Here is a 24,443-nt window from a genome sequence, read left to right as displayed (position 1 = left end):
CAAAAACAGGGCCGCATCTCTGGCCCAAGTGATGACAGTGACAAGGCAATCTTACACGTCTCTTTCGTCGATCTCTACTACCCACAAGAGTCATCCCTCCGAGACACCAACAGGATGACTTCATTCCTCTCCTCCAAAGCTCGGAAAGGCTCCCCACCCCCTCCGGTGTAAAACGGAACCTCTTGGTCTCTGGCTTCCGGCTCCCCCTGCCACAACCATGTCCAGTCAAGTTAGCCACCTCATGGACTGCTGCACTCTCTCCTGATTCTGACCCATTGCCCTTGCCTTTTCCCCATATGGAAAGCTCATTCCACCCCATTTCACCCAAACTCATCTCTCCCCTCTGTCAGAGACCTACTGCATGGCAGGGATTCGGCTACGGCCAACCAAACAATCAACCAATCATCTTTATTGAGTGTTTACTGGGAACAGAGCACTGTACTAAGCGATTGAAAGAGTACAATAATAACAATATAACGGACACACTCCCTGCCCACAGTGACCTTACAGTTTAGAGGAGTCACGGAGGGAGTGAACCCAACAGATCTTCTCTGGTTCACCCAAGAGCCCCAACTGCACCAAAGCCCTAGGCCTGAAGTGAGAAGGGGGTGAATCCAGCTCATTTATCTTTCCTGCAATCTCCAGTCACTGCTGGGCCCCCAGGGAATGCCCTCCCATCCACACAGAGACACCTGAGGGGACTCCCACTGAGTTATTTCCAGGCACCTTCCCACAGCTACCAAGAGACTAGCAAAGGGAAAGAGGATACCTGGCAGGAGAGGGTTTGGAGGAAGAGGGGGTGGGAAGACAAAAACACGCAGGGGGGTAGGGGGGAGGGAGGCTTTCTTTTGGAGATGGCCTGATTGAAGGAAGCGAAATCTGTATGGCTCTGAGACCTATCTGAGGTTGAGTGATGGCATTTTTAGTTTTCTGTCCACGGGCCTGCTGGTCTAGGGCCCCGGGGGATTGTGGGGAGTAAAACCTGGCCAGAATAGGGTCTCCAGCTTTGCCTCGTTCTTGGAGAGTGAGTGCATGTGTATGTTGCAGGCGGGGTGGACACACGCGCACAAGGGGCTGGAAAGAGGTGGACACAAGGAGAGGATGGGTCAGTTTTGGGGTCATAAGTAGCGAATACCTCAGGAGAGGCTGTGGGAATGGAGGGTGGAAGGAGGTAGTAGAGTTTCAGATAGGGGTCAGTGGGGAATGGTGTGAGAGGCCCAGTGGAATGATGCTTGGGAAGGGAGCCTTGGATCAGAGAAGAAAACGCATCGAGAACTCAGATTCACTCTGCAGGAGAAGGTACGTTTTGCTCTACTTTCTCCTTTACTCTTCCAATTCGCTTTCTCCTCCACCACACATCTGTTTGCCCTCTTCCCTTAATCCCAGCCCTGTCTCCCCTTTCTCTCTTTCCTTCTGCCTCTCTTCTACTTTCCCTCCCCCCTGTTTTCTATCTGCTCCATCATCCTTCCCCGACCCCTCACCACCTCCCGCCACTCCCTGATTTGGACGGCTGCCAGCGTTCCATTTCAGCAGCGTAACTTTGTTGATTTACTCTCCTTTAAGCGGCGTCTGCTCACATGTAAATCACCATGCGAGCCCAGCCTGTGAAATGGGCTTGCTCGTGCAACTCTATGAATAGGAAAGTAGGCACAGCTGGCCTATTCATAATCAACATAAAAAATAGATTAGCACTTTACAGATTCAACATTATCGTTCCAACGGTTAACATCAATCAACTGCACTTAGGGTCTCTGCTTGTTTTGCGGCCGCCAGGCCGGGGGAACAAGGGAGGGGCGGGGAGGCCGGGGGGTGGCAGGGAGCGGAGGGTTTGTTCTGGGAAGGAAGGCTTGTGAGGTGATGGAGAGAACCGTGGAAAGACCTCCTGGTTTCCCTGGATGGAACAGATTTTTCTTCCCATGCCCGGCGCAACGCCTGAGGCGGCAGAAGGAGATGGAGGGAGGAAAAGAGGAAGGGAGACGAATCTGGATGTGCCTGCTCAGCACCTCTGATAGTTCACTGAAACATGGCAAAGAGTATTTTGGACATACTTTTTAATATGAATCAATCGATTGCTTCCTGTGTGCAGAGCACTATACTCGGTGCTCGGGAGAGTACAATATAACAGAGTTGGTAGAAGCGCTCCTTGCCCACAGTGTAATCAATCAACCTTTTGGGAGCCTAACACAGTGCTCTGTTCATAGTATATAAATACCACCGATTGACTGATTGATTAAGCACTTCTTGTGTGCAGAGGACTGTACTAAGCACTTGCGAGAGTTCAAATAAAACAAGGTTGGTAGAAACATTCCCGGTCTGCAATGATCTTATTAGTATTTATAATTATAATTATAATTGCAGTATTTGTTAAGTGCTTACTATGTGCCAAGCACTGTACTAAGTGCTGCAGTAGATAAAAGATCATCAGGTCCGAAGTGGGGCTCACAGTCTACGAAGGGACAACAGGTTTTGAACCCTTCCCTGAATCGGCTCTCATTTCCTCTTCTCCCATTCCCTTCCCTTGTACTTGGATTTGCACCCTTTATTTACCCCTCCCTCAGCCCAAGACACTTATGTATATATCCGTAATTTATTTACTAATTCATTTAGTTATATTAATGTCTATCTTGCCCTCTAGACTGTAAGATCTGTGCAGGCAGGTAATGTGTCTACCAATTCTCCCAAGGGCTTAGTATAGTGCCTGATGACTGATTAACTGATCCATTTCAGTCAAATCTTCCCCTGCCATTTGCAGATGAGGAAAGGGAATTTTCTGGTGGAAAATTCCTCTTGTGATTAGAATCTGCATGGAGCAGCCCTCCCCTTGTGGGAGAGAGCCATCCTAGCCGGGGGTAACATTTCTGGAGCCTTGAACCGTGACAGCTTGGCCCCCCGCAGGGTCCAACTCTGCTTCCCTGATGTTAGCCCGAGCGACTGACCGACAAAGAGCAGGTCAGATTTTCCAGCTGCAAGCCCGGCTCCTGAGCCTTCTGCTGCCCTGGGGAGCCTCTGGCAAATCCTGAAGATCAGGCATCCTAACAGTGGGGTGAAAGGAGCAGCACAAAGGCCCTGCTAGCTCAGGAATCAGCCGTCAACTTGAGAAGCAGCGTGGCCTAGTGGACAGAAGGTGGGATTGGGAGTCAGGAGACCTAGGTTCTGATCCCGACTCCGCCACCTTTTTATTTTCTAATGGTACTTATTAAGAGCTTACTGGGTGTCAGGCACTGTACTAAGTGTTGGGGTAGAGATGAGTCAGTCAGATCGGACACAGTCCTGGCCCACGTGGGCCTCCCGGTCTCTGCCCACTGAAGAGAGCCAGAGCCTGATGGAGATGAAGGGTCTCCCCGAGAGGTCGGATGAGGATTGTAGGTTGGGGATGGGCAGGAGACGGGGAGGCAGCGGAGCGGGGCTGTCCGGTCGGCTCCAGCGACCCTCCCCCGTGCCCCTGGTCTGCCCTGCGGAAGATCCACCAACTAGACGAAGGCCGCTCACTTGTTCTCCCACTGAGCTGAGGAAGGCAGCCTACCCCTGGCAGACCCTACCCCTGCCACCGCCTCAGACACTCCTCCCAATCGACTAATGCAAGCCCATTTGTTCTGGCTGACGTTAATGCCTCTTGCCATCCATCTCCGACTCTTTAAATTACCTTTTTATGGCCAAAATCTTTCTCATAATTGATAAAAATCTCCTTTTTATGTCCTGCATTATTGGAAAAAAATGGTTTTTTATTCTTCATTATATTTTTAATATAAATGTGTTTTTTATCGATAGCCACGGGGAAGGCAGGGAAGATTGTTCTGGGCAGAAAAGAGGAAAAATGACCCCCCTCCTCCCAAATCTCACAGCATCAAGCACTTGCTCCCTGCTCTTCCTGTTACCCAATGTGGGTCTCTTCCCGCTCCTCATTATTTCCTTTCCTGGAATCTGCAGTGGGGAGGTCTTGAGGGGCAAAGACACATTGGAAGGATAATAGTAACAGTGGTAACTGTAGTAATGGTTAAGTTCTAACTAATAATAATAATAATTGTGGTATTTGTTAAGCACTTACTATGTCTTAATCCCCATTTTACAGATGAGGGAACTAAGGCACAGAGAAGTGAATTGCCTTGTCCAAAGTCACACAGCAGATATGCGGTGGAACCAGGGTTAGAATCCATGTCCTCTGACTTCCAGGCCCATGCTCTTTCCAGTAGGCCAAGCCCTAGGCCAGATTTAAGGGAATCAAGTCAGACACAGTCCCCGGTAGAGATGGGGCTCAGAGTCACAGGGAGAGGGAGAACAGGTGTTCGATCCCCATTTTACAGATGAGGAAACTGAGGTCTGGAGAATTCAAGTGAAGGCCAAAGTCACACAGCAGAATTAGAACCCAGGTCCTCTGAGTCCCAAACCTGTGCTCCTAAGCCACAGTGTTTATCTATGGGAAATAAGGCTGTCTTCCTCTGCCACCGTCAGTTGGACTATATACTCCTTGAGGGCAGAGACCATGTCTTCCAACTAAATTGTACTCTCCTTAATCAATTAATCAATCAATCAACAAATCAATCCCATTTACTGAGCACTTTCTGTGTACAGAGCAAGTGTCTTCCCTGCCTTCCCCATGGCTATCGATAAAAACTAAGCACTTGGAAAGGCACAATACACCAGTAGGTAGACTTGATTGTTGATAGACAAGAGTTTAGGACAGTGCTCTGCACAAAGTAAGCATTCAAAAAAGACCCCTGATGGATCATCAGAAAAGTTAGGGTTGGGCTATGGATCCTGGGAAACAAAACTTGAAAGCAGCTAGAGCTCCTGAAAGGGTCATTAGCTCCCAGCCAGGAGAAATAACAGGCCTGAGGAGGGAGTCTGGAAGGAAGTGAGCTAGCTGGGCCCCTCCACAACTGAGTGTGGGCTACCCCTTCTCTAGTCGATTGTGCTACAGGGAAAACGAAGCATTTGTCTCTGTTGGGGAGGGGGATCCAAACTAGAGAAGCAGCGTGGCCTAGTGGATGGAGCACAGGGCTGGGAGACGGAATGACCTGGGGTCTAATTCCGGCTCTGCCACTTCTCTGCTGTGTGACCTTGGGCACGTGACTTCACTTCTCTATGCCTCAGTTACCTCAGCTGAAAAATGGGGATTGAAACTGTACGCCCTGTGTGGGACAGGAACTGTGTCCATCCCGATTAGTTTGTAACTAATCTTAGTGTAGCACCCGGCACAGAGTAAGTGCTGAACAAATACCACTTTAAAACACAAACAAACAAAGAAACAGAGGAGGGCAGAGAAGGGAGAGCCATCAGTGGGAGAAATGAGGTAGATCAGCTGGATTCATCTGTAGGGCCAGTATGGCCTAGAGGATAGAGCACATGTCTGGGAGTCAGAAGGACCTGTGTTGTAATCCTGGCTCTGCCACTTGTCTGCTTTGTGACTTTGGGCAAGTCACTTCACTTCTCTGTGCCTCAGTTACCTCATCTGTATAATGGGGATTAAGACTGTGAGCCCAGTGCGGGATAGGTACTGTGTCCAACCTGATTTGGCTTGTATCCACACCAAGACTTAGTTTGGTGCCTTGCACCTAGGAAGCACTTAAATACCACAATTTATTATTATATTATTATTATTATATTATTACTATATTATTGTTACATTATTGTTATTATAGAGTTTGACAGGGACACAAGATAGGGAAGATCTTGGAGTTGCAAAGAGAGACAATTTAGTCCCTATGGAGAATACTGAAACCACACCCAGGGGGCTCCTGGCACCTGGCAGTCAAATGGCACCTTCATCTGCCTTCTTCAGATGATCACAAGAACATAATAATAGAAAATAACTGTGGCATTTGTTAAGCACTTACTATGTCCCAACCACTGTGCTGAGCACTGGGATAAATAAAGGATAATCATATCGGAAAGATCTGTGAGAAGCAATATGGCCAAGTGGATAGAGTACAGACCTGGAAGTCAGATGGACCTGGGTTTTACCTCTACTTCCACCACTTGTCTGCTGTTTGAACATGGGCAAGTCATTTCACTTCACTGTGACTCAGTTACCTCATCTGTAAAACATGGATTTAGACTGTGAGCCCCATCTGCGACATGGACTGTGTCCACTTGGTACAGTTCCTGGTGCATAGTAAGAGTTTAATACCACTAAAAAAAAAACCCACAGCCCCATCCCTACATGGGACTCACAGTCCAAGGTTGGAGGGTCGGGGGGAGGGGAGAGCAGGTAGTTAAGCCTCATTTTTCAGAAGAGGAAACTGAGGTACAAAGCAGCAAGTGACTTGCCCAAGGTCAAACAGCAGGCAAGTAGCAGAGTCGGGATTAGAATCCAGGGCTCCCCACCCCCAGGTCTCCACTCTACTAGGCCACGCAGCTTCGAGCAACTGGGGGGGACATGAATCCACAACCCACTAAGTCTGTCTCCCTCGATTGCCCAGACTAATGTGAGCCTGAGTCAAACAGTGCCCATCTATTCAGAGCTGACTCGGTGGATTGCAGGAAGAGACCACATTGCTTCTTGCAAGGATCTTAAAATCTAATCAGGAGAGACTGGGTGGATCATCTCCTTTGCTGACAAGCCTCAGTCACAGCCCCTTCCTTCATTTTGAGTCTCTTCTAGCATTTTTCATATCCCGCCTCAACGACTGCATCACAGGCTCCTCACTGACCTCCCTGCCTTCAATTTCTCCTCTCTCCAGTCCACACTTCATTGCCTGGATCATTTTTCTAAAAAATCATTCTATAAACATCTCTCCACTCCTCAAAAGCCTCCAAAGGTTGCCCACCCTTCTCCACATCAAAAAAACACCTCCTCACCCTTGCCTTTAAGGCTTTTGATCAGCTACTTCCTACCCTCCTACCTAATCTGGCTCCTCCACCACTACAATCCAGTCCACATACTGAACTCTCTAACACCAACCTACTTACTATGTCTCGATCTCCTCTCTCTGTCAACCCCCTTTTTTAAAAATGGTATTTGTTTAGCACTTACTAAGTGCCAGGCACTGTACTAAATACTAGGATTAGCTGCTCTGGTTAGGTACAGTTCCTGTCCCATATGGGGCTTGCAGTCTCAATCCCCATTTTACAGAAGAGAGAACTGAAGAAGAGAGAAGTTAAGTGACTTGCCCAAGATCACCCAGAAGACAAGTGATGGAGCTGGGATTAGAACTCAGGTCATTCTGACTCCCAAGTTAATGTTCTATCCACTAGGCCACAGTGATTCTCTTTGCTCACTTCCTAATAATAATAATTGTGACATATGTTAAATGCTTACTATGTGCCAGGCACTGTACTAAGCGCTGGGATGGATACAAGATAATCCTCTGACTCCCAGGCCCATACTTAATCCATTAGGCCATGCTGCATCCTCCCTCCTACCAGGAACCCTCTCCCCTTTCATATCCAACAGACCACCACTCTCCCCATCTTCAAATGTTGGTATTTGTTAAGCGCTTACTACATGCAGAGCACTGTTCTAAGCGCTGGGGGAGATACAGGGTCATCAGGTTGTCCCACGTGGGGCTCACAGTCTTCATCCCCATTTTACAGATGAGGGAATTGAGGCACAGAGAAGTAAAGTGACTTGCCCAATGTCACACAGTTGACAAGTGGCAGAGTCAGGATTCAAACCCATGACCTCTGACTCCCAAGCCTGGGCTCTTTCCACTGAGCCACGCTGCTTTGTCATACCTCCTCCAAGTAGCCTTCCCTGACTAACCTATCTTTTCCCTAACCATATACCCTCCTTCTGCACCGCCTAAGGATTTGGTCCTGGATCTCTTAACCACCCATCCCCAGCTCTGTAGCACCTTTGTACATATCCTTAAACACTTATATACATATCCTTATATTCTGCTGCTTCCCCTATCTGTAATTTATTTAACATCTTTTTCCCCAACTAGATAGTAAGCTCCTTGACGTCAGACACTGCATCTACTAATTTTATTGCACTGCACTTTCCCAAGTGCTTAGTGCTCTATAAACGGTAAGTGGTCATGGATATCACTGGGGAAGTTCAATGGTCTGGACCTTGAATTTGCCCCTTCTCTCTCTCTCTAACCCAGCCCCTCTGAGCTGTTTTGCCTCTAGGCCTGATTGACTGCCTCATAACCATCTTGTTTTTAAGTGAACGAGGGTAACTCTGGTGACTAGAATCCCTAGCAGTGGTAAAATACCCAGGGCCGGAATGTGATGAGCCCGGACTCCATTTTGTCTGGCCAAGCCACCATTTACTCAGAGCGTTCACATCACGTAGCCTCCCCTCCTCTGGTCCATCCTGTCCAAATGTCTGCCTCTTCGGGGAGCTTGGCATGCCAAGGTCTGGAGACGGGTTGGAGCCATTCCTCCCTTAGCATGGTCAAGACCTCTGGCCAGCTATACCGAGGAAAAATTTACTGCTGCTTATCTTGGAGTGTATACATACACCTTGTATTGTGCTCTTTGATCACATGTGATGCTTGGATGCTGTACCCACTGCATATAAAGAAATGCTCTATTGAGTGGTATTGATTTGGCCTTGACTAGCAGAGAAAACTCTGCCTGTCAAACACACTCCCTACTAGAACTAGTAGAAATAAACTTGTTTCTGAAATACCCATTCAAACACAGGCCAGAGTCTGTGAAGTTCTTCTTCGACACCAATGATTCCTTGATTGATTGATTACCCTTAGACTGTGAGCCCCATGTGGGACAGGGACTGTCTGATCTATTTATATTGTACCACTCCAATATTCTACACAGAAGTCAGCCCAGAGTGGGCACTTAACAAATTCCACAATAATTATTATTGGTATGATTACCTTGTCTCTCTAGACTGTAAGCTCGTTATGGGCAGGGAACATTTCTGCTGATTTTGTTGTACTGGAATTAATTAATAACGGTATTTACTGAGTGCTTACTGTGTGCAAAGCACTGTAGTAAGCAATTGGGAGAGTACAGTTGGAAAGAGCATGGATTTGGGAGTCAGAGGATGTGGGTTCTAATCCCAGCTCCAACACTTGTCTGCTGTGTGACCTTGGGCAAGCCACTTAACTTCGATGGGCCTCTACCACATCTGTAAAATGGGGATTAAGACTATGAGCCCCTCATGGGACAACCTGATTACCTTGTTTCTACCCCAGCGCTTAGAACAGTGCTTGTCACATAGTAAGCGCTTAACAAATACCATAATAATAATAATTATCACATAATTACAGTAGAGCATCAAACACATTCCCTGTCCACAATGAGCTCACAATCTAGATGAGGAGACAGACATTAATATAAATAAATTACAGACATATACAGATATACACGTGTACATATTGTACTCTCCCAGAGCTTAGTACCGTGCTCTGCACATAGGAAGAGCTCAGTAAACACCACTGATTGATTGATAAAAGCAACTCATTCACTTTTTTGGGTTTTGGGTTTTTTATGGTATTTGTCAAGTGCTTACTATGTGCCGGGCACTGAACTAAGCGCTGGGGTAGATATAAGCTAATAAGGTTGGATAGAGTCCCTGTCTCACTAGGTGCTCACAGACTTAATCTCCATTATACAGATGAGGGAAGTGAGGCCCAGAGAAGTGCTTAGTGTCTGGTGTCTGGCAATTAGTAAGCACTTAATAAATACCACCAAAAAAAAAGAAATGATATCCAAAGTGGCACAGTAAACACAAGGAGCCTGTAGCCCCAAGTGCAGCTGGAGCTGCTTTTCAGTAGGATCTCTGCCAAAGAATAACGCATTGTACTGGCTTATCTGATCACACTTCAGGTTACTTGAGGCAGAGGATCGACCCATCTCATGGAATATTAAGATTGTGAGCCCCATGTAGGACAGCTGATTATCTTGCATCTACCCTAGTCCTTAGAAACAGTGTTTGACACACAGAAAGTGCTTAACAAATACCATCATCATTATCGTTATTATTATATCTCACTGGGTCACAGTTGGTTAGCTCTTGGTTCCGCTGCACTCCACTTGACTGGGGAGGGTGAAGGCAGGAGTGGGAAATCAGGCCTGACTTTCTTGTTCTGCTTATATGCTGTTCCATGTCCTGATGCCCTGATCTACCCTTAAAACCACTAGATTTTAGCTCATTTGTGCCCCTGTGCCACCACCCCTTCCTACTGTTGCCCAACTAAATCTGGGGGCAAAACACTAGGGCCCTGCCCCTTGGAGGCTGACAGTTCACTACCCACACAGAGTTTATCACTTAGATTGGGAGTCCTGTGAGGGAAAGGGACTATCCAACCTGATAATCTTGTATTATCCAAGTGCTCTATACACTGCTTGGCACATAGTAGTAAACACTTTACAAATACTGTTATCGTTATTATTATTATTATTCAGAGTGGAGCAATCCAGCACCTCTCCCTGATAACTACAGAGTGGAAGCACCTCGTGACGCTTAAGTGTAGTGGAAAAGGAGCAAGGTGAAGTAGTGGGGAGAGCAGTGTGGCCTAGTGAAAGGAGAACAGCCCTAGGAATCAGAAGACCTGGGGTCTAATCCTGACTTTGCCCCTTATCTGCTGTGTGACCTCGGGCAAGGCACTTAATTTCTCTGGGCCTCAGCTGTAAAATGGGGATAAAAATCCTAGTCTCCCTCCCTTGTAGACTGAGTCCCAAGTGAGACAGGGACTGTGTCTGATCTGTTTATATTTTATCTACGTCTCCACTTGGGACAGGACTTGGCACATAGTAAGTGCTGAACAGACACCACAACTATTATTATTAGCTGATCGAATGTCTTAAAGCCAATGGCCAAAAATTTCTGCTTGATGTGGGGAGGGATGGGCAACCATCGGAGGTTTCTGAGGAGTGGGGAGACGTGTGCAGAATGAGGTTTTAGAAAAATGATCCAGGCGGCAGAGAGAACTATGGATTGGAGAGCAGGGGAAAGGCTGACAGCAGGAAGGTCAGTAAGGAGGATGATGCAGTGGTTGAGACCGGATATGACAAGTGCTTAGACCAGTCCCATCCTTCCCCCTCACCCCTACTGCACCACCAGTGTGCTTCAGTCCTAACTCCCTAAGCACTTGAATAATAACAATAATAATAAAGCACTGCAGCACCTCAATGCCCCCCACAGCATTTATGTACATATCTTTAAACTTGGCCACTTCTCCTACCTGCAATTTATCTTAGCACCTGTCTCCCTGGCTAGATTGTAAACTCCTTGAGGGTAGGGATCATGTCTACCGACTCAATTATCCTCTCTCAAACACACAGTATAATGCTCTGGATATTGCAAGCACTCAAATACTGTTGAGTGATGGGCAGGGAACATGTCATTTTTTTGCTTAGTTCAACGCAGCACACCAAATGTATGCTCAGTAAATTCTACTACGATGAGTACTCTGTGCTGAACCTCAATCCCGAGAGCATGAATCAATCATCCAGTGGCATCTATCGAGCACTTACAGTATGCACAGCACTGTGCTAAGTGCTTGGGAGAATATGATACAAAATAACTGGTAGGTGCAACCCTGCCTACAAGGAGTTTACCGTCGATAGGGAAATCAAGGAAAGAGAGTACAAGAGTACATCTGTGTATGGCGGGCTGGCAGAAAGGAGTGTAAGGAGAGCACAAGTTGCCACACTGGAGTCCAATGAAGGGTCCTGGTGGGATGTTGCGGGGAGGGTGGTATTGGAGGGTGGTTTGAGGGAGGGGAAGGAGGCCCATCTAACATAGGAGACGCTGTGGGGCCTGAGAAGGGAGCGCCAGCTGGAGACACATTCCAGGAGAAAGGGCGGCTCTGTGGCTGACAGCCAAGATCACAGAGCCCTGAGAGGAGCGGAGAATTTTAACGACGTCTGAGCCCGGAGCAACCTCTGAAGGACAGAGTCGAGAGAAGCGAGGCTGTGCTCCATAGGCCGGGACATGGTTCTCTACTTCTGTGCCACTCATGGCATCGCTGCCTCCGGGGGCAGCCAGAAGGGCTCTGGAATCTGCCGTGGGTAGCGGGACAGGGGAGGTGGAGGAGGAGGGAGGCTAACATTGATCTCCTGCTTCCCGGCCCCTGGCAGGCCGAGACTCTGACTGGAGGGCAGTAGCACTTCAAGGGGTGATGGAACAGGTGTGAGTGAGTGATGCAACAAGAGGCATCGGTGTCCTGACAGGGCAGCTCTCCCCCATGACCCAGGCATGAGAGTACTCAGACGTGCGAAGACGTCCAGGAACGAGAGGGCTTTTCTCTTGGGGCTGTAAACCAGGCCCGTCTCAGCACCCCTAGTCTCTTCCCTCACAGGAAAGACACGAGTCAAACCTCGGCTCCTGGGACCAGAGAGACTTTTTTCCCTATTAAAAAAAGGGTCCTGGAACTATTTAGTTCAGGGACCCAGAGATGGGGCGGTGAGATTCCTCAATACAGTTCCGAACAAAGGGAGTTCAGAGATTGAAAGGTGGTTCGGAGAGACAGGGATGGGACTGCTCCATTTCCATTATCCTGGCCCAGATGACTCCTCCTGTTTTACAAATTCACAAATAATAATTATTATTATGGCATTTGCTAAGCACTTACTATGTGCCTAGCTCTGTACTGAGCACTGGGGTAGATACAAACAAATCAGGTTGGACACATCCCTGTCCCCCATGGTGCTCACAGTCATAATCCTCATTTTAAAGATGAGGCCACTGAGGCACAGAGAAACTAAGTGACTTGCCCAAGGTCACAGTGCATGTACACTGCATGACTCCCAGGCCCGTGCTCCATTTGTTAGACCATGCTGATTGTGTGTGTGTGTGTGTGTGTGTGTGTGTGTGTACCTGTCCTTCCTTCATGAGGAGAACTCTACCCTGGCTGGTGAGATCCTAGTGGAGCTGTAGAATGGGCAGTGGGCTCAGTCCCTGCTTCTGCATTGTGTGCATGTTTAAAGATGGTTCTCAGCTGCAGTGATGCATTTGCCCCACATAAAGCCAGGTTCTGGGTCCCCAACTCCCTCTTGGTGCTCCAACCTTCATGAAGCCTTCGCTGGAGAAGACCCGTTCTCCCCTGCCCCGCCCCTGATCCTGCCCATCAGGCCACAGGATGCAGAGCTGAGGGAGGGTGCTCACGACCCCGCTGACGGGAGAGACAAATTCAACTCCACTCGGTTCCTCCACTTTCCCACTGAAAGGTCCTGGGTGGGCCGGGAACTCCCCCCGGCCCCAGCTCTGAGAATCAGGTGGGGGGAGCTGCCAGGCCAGGCCGATTTCCGGTGATCCAGATGGCCCCCGATCCCGATCCCCCAGGCCCACACTTCCTCCCTCGGTCATTCAGTGAAGTGCAGAGTGCAGGGGGAATGGGATTTGCTGAAGATGAAGATCGCTACTCTGGGAAAGCTGGGAGGGGGGAATCATTTACTTCACCACCTGCTTCCTCCTATATCTTCTTTGTCCCTTTCTCAGCTCTCCCACACTCATCTACCTTGCCTCCTCCTTGCTCCCTCTTCCCTCCCAGCCACCCACAGCCTCCACCCACAGCCAAGGAACAAGTGACAAGCATTCCAGCCCACCCAGCCAGCGTGTCACCGAAAAACAAATCCAAGCTCGGGCGGGGGCGGGAAAGGGGGGATGGGTTGCAGGGGGAGGAGGACATTTCATGAGTGGGGGATTCGTGGGGGCCATCAGAGATTTCTGAGCAAAACTGCTGGTCCAGGAGGGAGACTCAGTGCCCCCTGGGAGAGGCAGAACCCTCCCACCCCTCCCCAACCCCTGGCTCTGGAGAGGGCCCTAGAAGACGCAGCCGGACTGTGGACACGATTCACATTCGGTTCCATGAGGCCACAGAGAGCCACCGACATAGAGCCCAAGGAAGGGGGAGTCAGGTGGAAGAAAACAAAGAGATCTCTTTTCTCCTCACCTCTGCCAAACAAAGGAATTCATTTCTGACACAAAAAACAGTCAAAGCTGGGGATCTGGGGTCTGTCAGGACCCTCAGGGGGTTGTATTTCCCATCAGTAAACTCTGGTCTGCCATCCCAGAGAACCCGCCCTCAACCTCACCTGGCCACAATTAGGGTCTGGATACCCAGGCCATGCCCAACTCTGCACTCCAGATCCCCTTCGTTGAGCCAAAGTAGCAGGGACCACCATCAAAGGGTTAACCACGCAAACACACACACACACACATATACACACACATACACACTCTCTCTCTCAAGCACGCATATATACACCATCCTACTGATCTGTCACATGTGAGCAGTGACACGATTTACACTGTTATTAAAGTGATTTATTTAGTTTTAATTGGGGGGGGGGCGAATCTAGATCTGCTGGAAGCAAGAGGCTGACAGGCTTGGCATGAGGCAGAGCAGGGTGAGAAACAGGTGCAGCACCAATCTCCCAATCCTTTCTCCCTGACCTTGCTTGCCTCAACCCATTCCTCCCACGCCCCACCCCCCAAATCCCTCCGAACTCCACCTCTCCCTCTTGCTCCAGTCAACCCCTCCAAAATTTGAGTTATATCTTTAAGGAGCAAAGGGTTTAGCAGAAGCCACTAAGTACATCCCACTTTGGAGCTGTTGGGTTCAACTCTTAACCAAGGGTTCTGGTTCAGTGGGTTCCTCCCCGCTTCACCTTCTCCCACCCCTCACTTCCCAACCCCCATCCCCGTTCCTCTCATACTCAAAGGTCAATGGGAACTTAGAGAAGCCACATGGCCTATTGGATAGGGCACGGGCCTTGGAGTCAGAGGACTTGGGTTCTAATCAAGGCTCTGCCAATTGCTTGTTGTGTGACCTTGAGCAAGTCACTTGACTTCTCTAAGTAGAGTGCTCTGCACATAGTAAGCGCTCAATAAATACTATTGAATGAATGTACCTTGGTTTCCTCAACTGTAGAATGGGGATTCAATACTGTTCTCCCTCCTAGTTAGACTGGGAGCCCCAGGAGGAACAGGGACAGCATCTGACCTAATGGACCTGTAACTACCTCAGCGCTTAGAACAGTATTTGACACCTAGTAAGTGATTAAAAAATACCATAAAAAAAAAAACAAACCAAGAACACTTGGACTTCAGAAGACTGTACTAAGAAGAACAGCCTCTTGTCATGAAACAAGCAGGATTCACTAGACTGTAAGTTCGTCTCTAGACTGTAAGCTTGTCTGTAGACCGTAAGCTCGTTTTGGACAGGGAATGTGTCAATTAGGTTTTTATACGGTACCCTCCCAAATGCTTAGTACAGTGCTCTGCACTCGGTAAGCGCTCAGTAAATAAATAAGATTGATGGATTGATAGAATTCCCTAAAATAGAACTAGCAGAAACCCTGGTTTTGTGTCAGCCTGGACAGCTCCAGGAGGCTTTCAATTTTCAATTCTTCACTGGTCCTGCAACAGCTCTTTTTCATGAACACTGCAGTTATCTGCAGGAAATCGGGCATCACTGGCTCCCTCATTAGACTGTAAACTCCTTGAAGGCAGAGATAGTGCCTTAACCTTTAGGATACTCTCCCAAGCGCTGTGTATGGTGAGAAGCAGCATGGCTTAGTGGATAGAGCATGAGTCTGGGAGTCTGAAGGACCTGGGTTCTGATCCCGACTCCGCCACTTGTCTGCTGTGTGGGCAAGTTGCTTCACTTCCTTGGGCCTCAATTCCCTCATCTGTTGAATGGGGATTAACCACGCTATATTTATTGAGCACTTACCGTGTGCAGAGCACTTTATTAAGTGCTTGACTAACAGTCAGCCCCATGTGAGAAAGAGACTGTGTCCAACATGAGTAACTTATATCTACCCCTGCTCTTAGAACAGTGCTTAGCATATAGTAAGCATTTAACAAGTACCATAATAATAACTATTATTATTATTACTATGGTGCACTCAGTACAGTAGGCACCAAATGATTACTACTGATGAGTCGATGGATTTCTGTGTCCTCCACTGCCCCTCTGGGCAGCCTGGGTTAGAGACAATTTAACGGTCTACCTCACTCTCCCGCCCGTCTCTCCCCTGGCCGGCCACGCACCTCTTTGCCCAGGTCCTCACGGATCACCTTCTTGACCTCCTGCATGCTGCTCTGTGGGGCCTGACTGTGGAGGACCTTGAGGGTGCTGGTGTATTCCTCGGGGAGTAGGTAGTCCAGGGCCCCCAGGTGCTGGCCCACCTTGATGAACGTTCCACGGTTGGCACAACAGAGTTCTCGAAGCCGTTCGGCCGAGCGCAGGTGAACCTGTGAAGATAAGTCCCGGCCCATGGCGGGTGAGTGCATGATGCCACTGCCGCCTCCTCACCCCCTCTCCGGGGCCCCTTACCCACGCTTCCTCCTCCCCTCTAGACGGTAAGCTCATTGTGGGCAGGGAATGTGTCTGTTTATTGCTATGCTATACTCTCCCAAGCGCTTAGTACAATGCTCTGCACACAGCAAGCGCTCAATAAATACAATTGACTGACTGACTCCGTCTCTACATTTCCTCTGCCTTTCCCTGGGTTTGGGGAGAAAAGCCACTCTGTTCTATCATTTTTCCAGACGGCCTGGTCTAAAGCCATCCACTGGACCCAGCTGGTTCCTGCTAATCGGGAGCTGTCAATCTCGGGGTTTGTTGGTATATTCATTCATTCATTCAATAGTATTTATTGAGCGCTTACTATGTGCAGAGCACTGTACTAAGTGCTTGGAATGTACAAATCGGTAACAGATAGAGACAGTCCCTGCCCTTTGACGGACTTACAGTCTAATCGTATATCACCCCTGGAGTCCCTCTCCGACTCCAACCCACCCCTCACCCACCACCCCACCTCCCAACATCCAAGACCAAGGAAGCAGTGACTGAAGGACACTGGGAGTCCCCTTCTTCACGCTTCTACTCCATAAGCAAAATCCCTCATAGAGGAGAGAAGAAGTCAAACACTAGGCAGCCCTCCCAACTGGGGAACGCCCATCCTCTATCTCCCAGAAGATTTTCTGATCCTGAGCCAACTGAGGATGCAGGGACAGGCACAAGGAAGCAGCGTGGCCCAGTGGATAAAGCATGAGCCTGGGAGTCAGAAGGACCTGGGATGTCTGCTGTGTGACCTGGGGCAAGTCACTTCACTTCTCTGGGCCTCAGTTCCCTCATCTGTAAAATGGGGATTAAGACTGTGAGCCACACATGGGACAGGGACTATGTCCAAACTGATTTCCTTGCATCTAGCTTTTATCTACTCTAGCACTTAGTAAAGTGCCTGACACATAAGTAAGCACTTAACAAATACTGTAAAAAAGGCAAAGTTTGGGACTCCCCTCTGCTCTACAGGGGGCCCGGAGAGCTGGCCCGGCCCTGGCTCTGGTAGTCTCCGGGTCCACATCTGCCTTAAGAGCATTGAGGTTCTTAAGCCAAACCCCTCCAAAATTCCCAAATCACAAAAACATCTCCATATGGGCACAGAGAAGCAGTCTGAGGACCTGGATCCTAATCCCAGTGCCATCACTTGTCTGCTGTCTTACCTTGGACAAATCACTTCACTTCTCTGGGCCTCAGTTACCTCATCTGGAAAATAGGGATTAGGGACTGTGAGCTCCACGTGGGACAAGGACTGTGTTCAACCTGATTAGCTTGAATCTACTCCAGCACTTAGTACAGTGCCTGGAACACACAAAGCACTTAACAAATATGTTAAAAAATAAAATAAAATAAAAAAGGGGGGCTCAGGGAGTCTTCTGGGCTAGACAGACCCAGCTCCCTCCAGTCAATCAATCAATCAATACATACACCATATTTATTGAGCACTTACTATGTGCAGAGCACTGTATTAAGTGCTTGGGAGAGTACAGTACAATACAATTAGCAGACACACTGCCTGCCCATTATGACCTTACGGTCTAGCGGGGTAGACCCACCGGGTTAACCTAAAGCATCTGGCAGTTGCTTAGGCCCAGCCACAATGACTTTGTGCACACAACCCCTTCACCCCCACCATACCTACAGTCTTGTCTCCAATGCTCTCTGAGCTTCTAGCTGAAACTGTCTCTCATTCATTCATTCATTTAATCATATTTACTGAGCACTCACCGTGCGCAGAGCACTGTGCTAAGCCCTTGGGAGAGTACAATACAACAATAAACAGACAAATTCCCTGCCCACAGTGAGCTTACAGACTAGAAGTGGAAAGACAGACATGAATACAAATGAATAAAATTACAGATATGTACATAAGTGCTGTGGGGTTGGGCCAGGAGAAGAGCAAAAGGAACAAGTCAGGGAAACACAGAAGAGAGTGGGAGATGAGGAAGGCGGGGGGAGGGGAGGAGCTTAGTCTGGGAAGGCCTTTTGGAGGAGATGTGCTTCACCAAGGCTTTGATGGGGGGGAAGGGTAATTGCCTGTCGTATTTGAGGAGGGAGGGCATTCCAAGCGAGAGGCAAGACGTGGGCTAGGGGTTGGCAGTGAGACAGGCAAGACTGAGGCACAGAGAGAAGGTTAGCACTAGAGGAGCAAAGTATGCGGGCTGGGTTGTAGAAGGACAAAAGCGAGGTGAGGTAGGAGGGGGCAAGGTGGTGGAGTGCTTGAAAGCCAGTGGTGAGGAGCTTTTGTTTGATAATAAATAATAATAGTAATAATGGTATTTGTTAAGTGCTTGCTATGTGCCAACCACTGTTCTAAACACTGGGGTAGATACAAGGTAATCAGGTTGTCCCATGTGGGGCTCATAGTCTTTATCCCTATTTTACAGATGAGGGAACTGAGGCACAGAGAAGTTAAGTGGCTTGCCCAAGGTCACACAGCAGACAAATGGAGGAGCTGGGATTAGAACCCACGTCCTCTGACTCCCAAGGCCATGCTCTTTCCACTAAACCATGCTGCTTCCCCTGGATTCAAGTGGAGGTGGATGGGCAACCACTAGAGTTTCTGGAGGAGCAGGGTGACATGTCCTGAACGTTTTTGTAGGAAAATGATCCAGGCAGCAGAGTGAAGTATGGACTAGAGTGGGGAGATACAGGAGGCTGGGAGGTCAGCAAGAAGGCTGATGCAGTAATCCAAGCGGGATAGGATGAGTGATTGTATTAACATGGCAGCAGTTAGGATAGAGAGGAAAGGGTGGATTTTAGTGATGTTGTGAAGGTGGGACCAACAGGACTTGGTGATGGATTGAATATGTGGGTCGAATGAAAGAGAGGAGTTAAGGATAACGCCAAGGTTATGGGATTGTGAGACAGAAAGGATGGTAGTGCCTTCCACAGTGATGGCAAAGTCAGGGGGAGGACAGGGCTTGGGTGGGAAGATAAGGAGCTCTGTTTTGGACATATTAAGCTTGAGGCGATGGGAGGACATCCAAATAGAGATGTCTTGAAGGCAGGAGAAGATGCAAGACTGGAGAAAGGGAGAGGGATCACGGCTGGCGATGTAGATTTGGGTATCAAATCTATAAATCTCTGACAAACACACAGGGCTTGTGACCTTTGCTGTCTCACTTGCCCTTACTTTTCTTCCACCCTCATCCTCTCTTTCTTGCTCTCTCTCTCCCTCTCTCCTTACTCTCGTCGGCATCTCACAGAGAGTCAGCAAATGCAGGACCATGGAAAGAGGCAAGAGCAGAAAAAATAATATGAAAAGCAGCATGGCCTAATGGATAGAGCACAGGCCCGGGAGTCAGAAGGACCTGGGTTCTAATACCAACTCTGCCACTTGTCTGCTGTGTGACCTCGGGCAAGTCATTTAGCTTCTCTGTGCCTCGGTTACCTCATCTGTAAAATGGGGATGAAAACGGTGAGCCCCATGTGGGACATGGACTGTGTCCAACCTGATTAGCACGTATCTACTCCAGTGCTTATTACAGTAAGCTGGCACTTCACAAATACCATTAAAAATACCAGACCAAAATACTATACAAATACCATTTTTAAAAAGGAGAAAAAAAGGGGCAGAGACAGAGAAAAAAGAGAGAGAGAGAGCAATCCCACGAGCAAGCAGCTGGGCAGTTTATCACAGTACAGAGAGTTCAGGCCATTATGGGGAAACAGCTTTTATGCGGCTCTGATAATTGTCCTCGACACTCTGTCTCCAGTAGAGGAGAAAATGTGCAGTCACCAGTGGAGAGGAGAGGGAAGGAGAAAAGAGGGGGCCGGGGGAGGCTCTTGCAATCCAATATTCTCTTCCTTGCTCTGAGAGGCGGCAGGCCGGGCACAGCAGTCGAGGAAGGAAGCTGGGGCCTGGGCTGCCTGGCTGAAAACAATGGGGTTCTTCAGGTCGATACAATTCCACAGCTGCACCGAGCCCTTCCTGGCAGCCCCGGGGCCCTATCGCGGCATCTTGGTGGGAGGAGAGGGTCGCATCTGGGAAGATGGGTCCTCTGAGAGCAGAGGATGGGAAGAGGTGGGCGCAGAGGTCCCTCTCGGCCTGTAACCCTGCCCGGGCCACCAGTGGCAGAGGACTAGTGTTCCTGGAAGCCCTGCTGTCGGTCTGACAGAAAGAGCCCAGCTCTGGGGATCCGTGAGATGGGGAACGCCTGCTGGGGCTTGGCTCTCAGAGGTGTGGAAGCAGAGGAGCGGTGTGGCCTAGTGGACAGAGCATGGGACTGGAAGTCAGAGGACCTGGCTTCCAATCCCGGCTCCATGACCAGTCTGTCAACTCGTCTTCTAGACTGAAAGCTCATCCTCTGGACTGTAAGCTCGATATGGGCAGGGAATGCATCTACCAACTCTGTTGTATCGTACTCTCCTAAGTGCTTAGTAAAGTGCTCTGCACACAGTAAGTCCTCAATAAATATGACTGATTGGTTAATTGACCATTCTGCCTGACCCCTTCCTTTCCTCTCTCAAAGTGGCTTCTACTCCCTCCTACTTAGTCTGTGATCCCCATGTGGGACAGGGACTGTGTCCGACCTGATTATCTTGTATCTACCTTAGCACATAGTTCAGTGTTGGGCATATATAGTTAGCACTTAACAAGGATCATCATCATCACAATATAATGATTGTTACTATTACTCTTATTTTTCTCCTGAACTCCGACTATCAATCAATCAATCAATCAATCGATGGTATTTATTGAGAGCCTACTAAGTGCAGAGCTTGGGAGAGTACAATACAAAAGAGTTTACAGACATGTATCCTGCCCACAACAAGCTTACAATCTAGAGGGGGACAGACAAAAGCAATACAAAGACCCTCCCAATCTCTGCCCTGGCCCAAACCCACTCCTGTCCACTCCGCGGGCTCAGGCTGGTCCCGCTAATTCATTACATGAATATAAGTGGCAGGAGCCCTACCTAATCGCACGTTCTGTCCTTTGCCTAGCACATTGTTGGTGCTCAAGCTAGATCTGCCATTTTCATTTATAATAGTAGTAATCCTGCTCTGTAAATATGGATTAATGATGTTGCCATGTCCCATTGTTTGATCAAGTTAATAAAATAGTAAGCCTTATTGATATTCCTGTTCCACAGAGCCAGAAATACCTCATAACAAAGTTAGAGGAGATGAAGAAATGCACAGGTCCAGTAGAGGAGGTAAAACAAATTTGGAAGTTGACATTCAGAAGAGTCAAGGTAATCATCATCTCAGAAGCTGGGCCGGAGCTACGAAAGCTTGTTAAGCACCTTTAGGGGTTAAGAAATGATTTTACACTGGTCTCAGTTCAAAAGACAGGACTTTAGGATACCTACCACTTAAATTGGAGATTATTATCTGAACAACAGATTAGTGTAAAGGCTAATGTTTGTATTGTTGTAATCTGTAAAGAACAGATGATTTTTGAAACACGTTACACCCACGGCCCATCTCTCTACATGAATACACATACTCTTCAAGATCTCTCCCACAGCACTATAAACATCTCGTCTTCCTGCCCCAGTCATCTCTGATTCGAAGAATCCCACAATCTGGAGAGTTCGTGTTAAAGCTCACACATCTTGATTGATGTCATACGCGTGCACAGGACCATTTAATAACAATTGTGGTGTTTAAGTGATTACTCTATGCCAAGTACCCAACTAGGAGCTGGGTAGATACAAGATAATCAGGTCAGGCATAGTCCCTGTATACAAAGGACTCACCAACAGCACCCTATCCAAAACTTGTAGTGGAAATACACATGGAAGAAGTATGGAACTCTACACCCAATCAATCAGTCATATTTATTGAGTGCTTACTGTGTGCAGAGCACTCTACTAAAAGCTTGGGAGAGTACAATATAACAGAGTTGGTAGACATGTTCCCTACCCAACCCAAACACACCAATGCGCAATTCATCCAGTCAGTGTAAAATCTCCCATCTAAAGAGCTTGTCTTGGGGGGGAGAAGGAAGAGGAGAGAATCAATTCATCAATCAGTCAATAGCATTACTGAGTGCCAACACTGTACAGCCTCTCAGGATCGTACCTGGAGAGTTTCCCGGACTCTACCACTCTCGGCAGAGGCATATCCATTCCATTCCTAGCTTGGCCAGTGGCTAGCGAGTAGAAGGCAAGCTGCTACAAGTCGAAACTCACCTGTGCTGGGCAGCAACGGCAAGGGAGAGGGTCAAGGGTGGAGACTCAAGCTTACTGCAGAATGGTAAAACACTTCCTTATTTTTCCCAGGAAAACTCTATGGATACACTACCAGAACGAATGCAGACAGAGACATATCTGGGAGAGATGTGTCCATGAAGTCGCTATGGGTCGGAGGTGACTCGACGGCATAAGACAAGACTATGTACTCGGCACTGTACTAAGCCCTTGGGAGAGTACAGTATTACCGTGTTGGTAGATATGATCTCTGGCCACAAGGAGCGTATAATAATTATAATAATAATTACTATTATTGGTACTTGTTAAGCATTTACTATATAGCAGACACTGCATAAAGCACTGGAGTAGATACAAGGTAATTGGGTTGGACACAGTCCCTGTCTCGCATGGGGCTCACAGTCTCAATCCCCATTTTACAGATGAGGTCACTGAGGTAGAGAGAAGTGAAGTGCCTTGCCCAAGTCACACAGCAGACAAGTGGCAGAGCGGGGAGTAGAACCCATGAACTTCTGACTCCCAGGCCTGTGCTCTATCCACTACACCACGCTGCTGTTCAATAGGGGGAGACAGACATTGAAATAAATTACAGATAGGAGAAATGGAGGAGCATAGGGATAGGTATATAAGTACTAGGCAGGGCAGAGATCCCTACATTACTGACCTTTAAACCCAACCCCAGAATGGACCTCACACCCCTCTGCTGGGCACCCACCTTCTCCCATCCTCTCTAGACATAAGCTCGTTTGGGCAGGCACTGGGTCCATTCTATTGTTATACTGTACTCTCCAAAACGCTCAATACAGTGTTCTGCACCTAGTAAGGGCTCAATGAATACAACTGACTGTCCGACTGTCCGCTTCCGTCGCGCTCCACGTGGAGCAGGAACAGCTGGCGCTGCCGCCCTCTCTCGCCTCCATCTTCATTTCACTCCAAGCTCTGTAATTTGTGTTATGATTATCTCTCATTACCAACGACCTTGCTGTAATGAGTTTTAATCAGCCTCATATTAATTAAAAACATTTTCATTACCCAGTTTGGTTTTGGGGTAAATAGCTAATGGGAAGAGCTCAGTGGCAATTCATTATTGACGGGGCTGGGCGAAGGGAGGAGCCCTATTTTGCTGCTCTGTTTCTAAGCATCCTTAGATCCTGGTTTCTCTAAACTCTTGGGTCTCCCTTGGGCAGACCGGGCCACAAAACAACCAGGTGGGTTCGGTCACCCCAGTAGTTACATGTCTCCTTCTGACTCGGCATACATATACATATAGGAAGCCCTAAAGCCGCCCAGGTATACGTATACTGAGATGGAAAAAGAGATATAAGTAATAATTACTATGGTTCTTGTTAAGCACTTACTATTTGCCAGGCACTGTACTAAGTACTGGGGTGGAGATAAGCAAATCGGATTGGAGACAGACTCTGTCCCACATGGGGCTTGCAGTCTTAATCCCCATTTTACAGATGAGATAACTGAGGCCCAGAGAAGTGAAGTGACTTGCCCAAGGTCACACAGCAGACAAGTGACAAAGCTGGGATCACACCCCAGGTCCTCTGACTCCCAGGCCTGTGCTCTACCCACCAGACCACACTGCTTCTAAGTAAATACAGTAATGCCATCATTATACCAATGAGGGGTGAAGAGTGCAAACTTAGGGAATCAAGGTCCTATCTCACCAAGTGCTTGATGAATGAACTTTCTCTGAGCTTAAAGAAAAAAACAGATGCTGGCAACCAATGTCCCCTTGGGCCTTAGCCATTGTCTCCGTGTCGTGGCCCATAGGCCAGGCACTGCCCCTCCCAGCCATGGGCTTGGCTTGGCTCAGGGCCCGGGCTTTTCTTGTAGCTGGTAGCATTGAGAACCTCGGCTCAGAAAGCTCAGTAAGGGGGAGGTCTGAGTGGACAGTATCTGGCAAAATCTCCCCTCCCACAGTTGTTCCAATGGGTTGGCTGGTGACCCAGGTTTTAGAAAGAGAAATCAATCATATCTATTGAGCACTTACTATGTGCAGATCACTGTACTAATCACTTGGGAAAGTACAGTACAACAGAGTTAGCAGACACGAGAAATCTGA

The 24,443-nt window shown here is 48.3% G+C and overlaps 1 protein-coding gene across 4 annotated transcripts in view; it reads right to left on the bottom strand.

The window, feature by feature from the left end:
• The window catches only part of ADCK1 (aarF domain containing kinase 1), a 133,927-nt gene that overhangs the window by 66,262 nt on the left and 43,222 nt on the right, over positions 1-24,443 (bottom strand). For 3 of the 4 annotated variants that reach the window (XM_029075247.1, XM_029075269.1, XM_029075274.1), the window contains exon 4: positions 15,914-16,117. The exons of the other annotated variant lie outside the window; for it this stretch is intronic. In XM_029075247.1, the coding sequence (XP_028931080.1) occupies positions 15,914-16,117 (204 nt within the window). The remainder of the gene's footprint in view (positions 1-15,913; positions 16,118-24,443) is intronic. 4 annotated transcript variants of the gene reach the window in all.

Source organism: Ornithorhynchus anatinus, chromosome 1 (genome assembly GCF_004115215.2).
Source record: "Ornithorhynchus anatinus isolate Pmale09 chromosome 1, mOrnAna1.pri.v4, whole genome shotgun sequence".
Lineage (NCBI taxonomy): Eukaryota > Metazoa > Chordata > Mammalia > Monotremata > Ornithorhynchidae > Ornithorhynchus > Ornithorhynchus anatinus.
The sequence above is the reverse complement of the archived record's forward strand: the minus strand, read 5'-3'. Positions and strand labels throughout refer to the sequence as shown.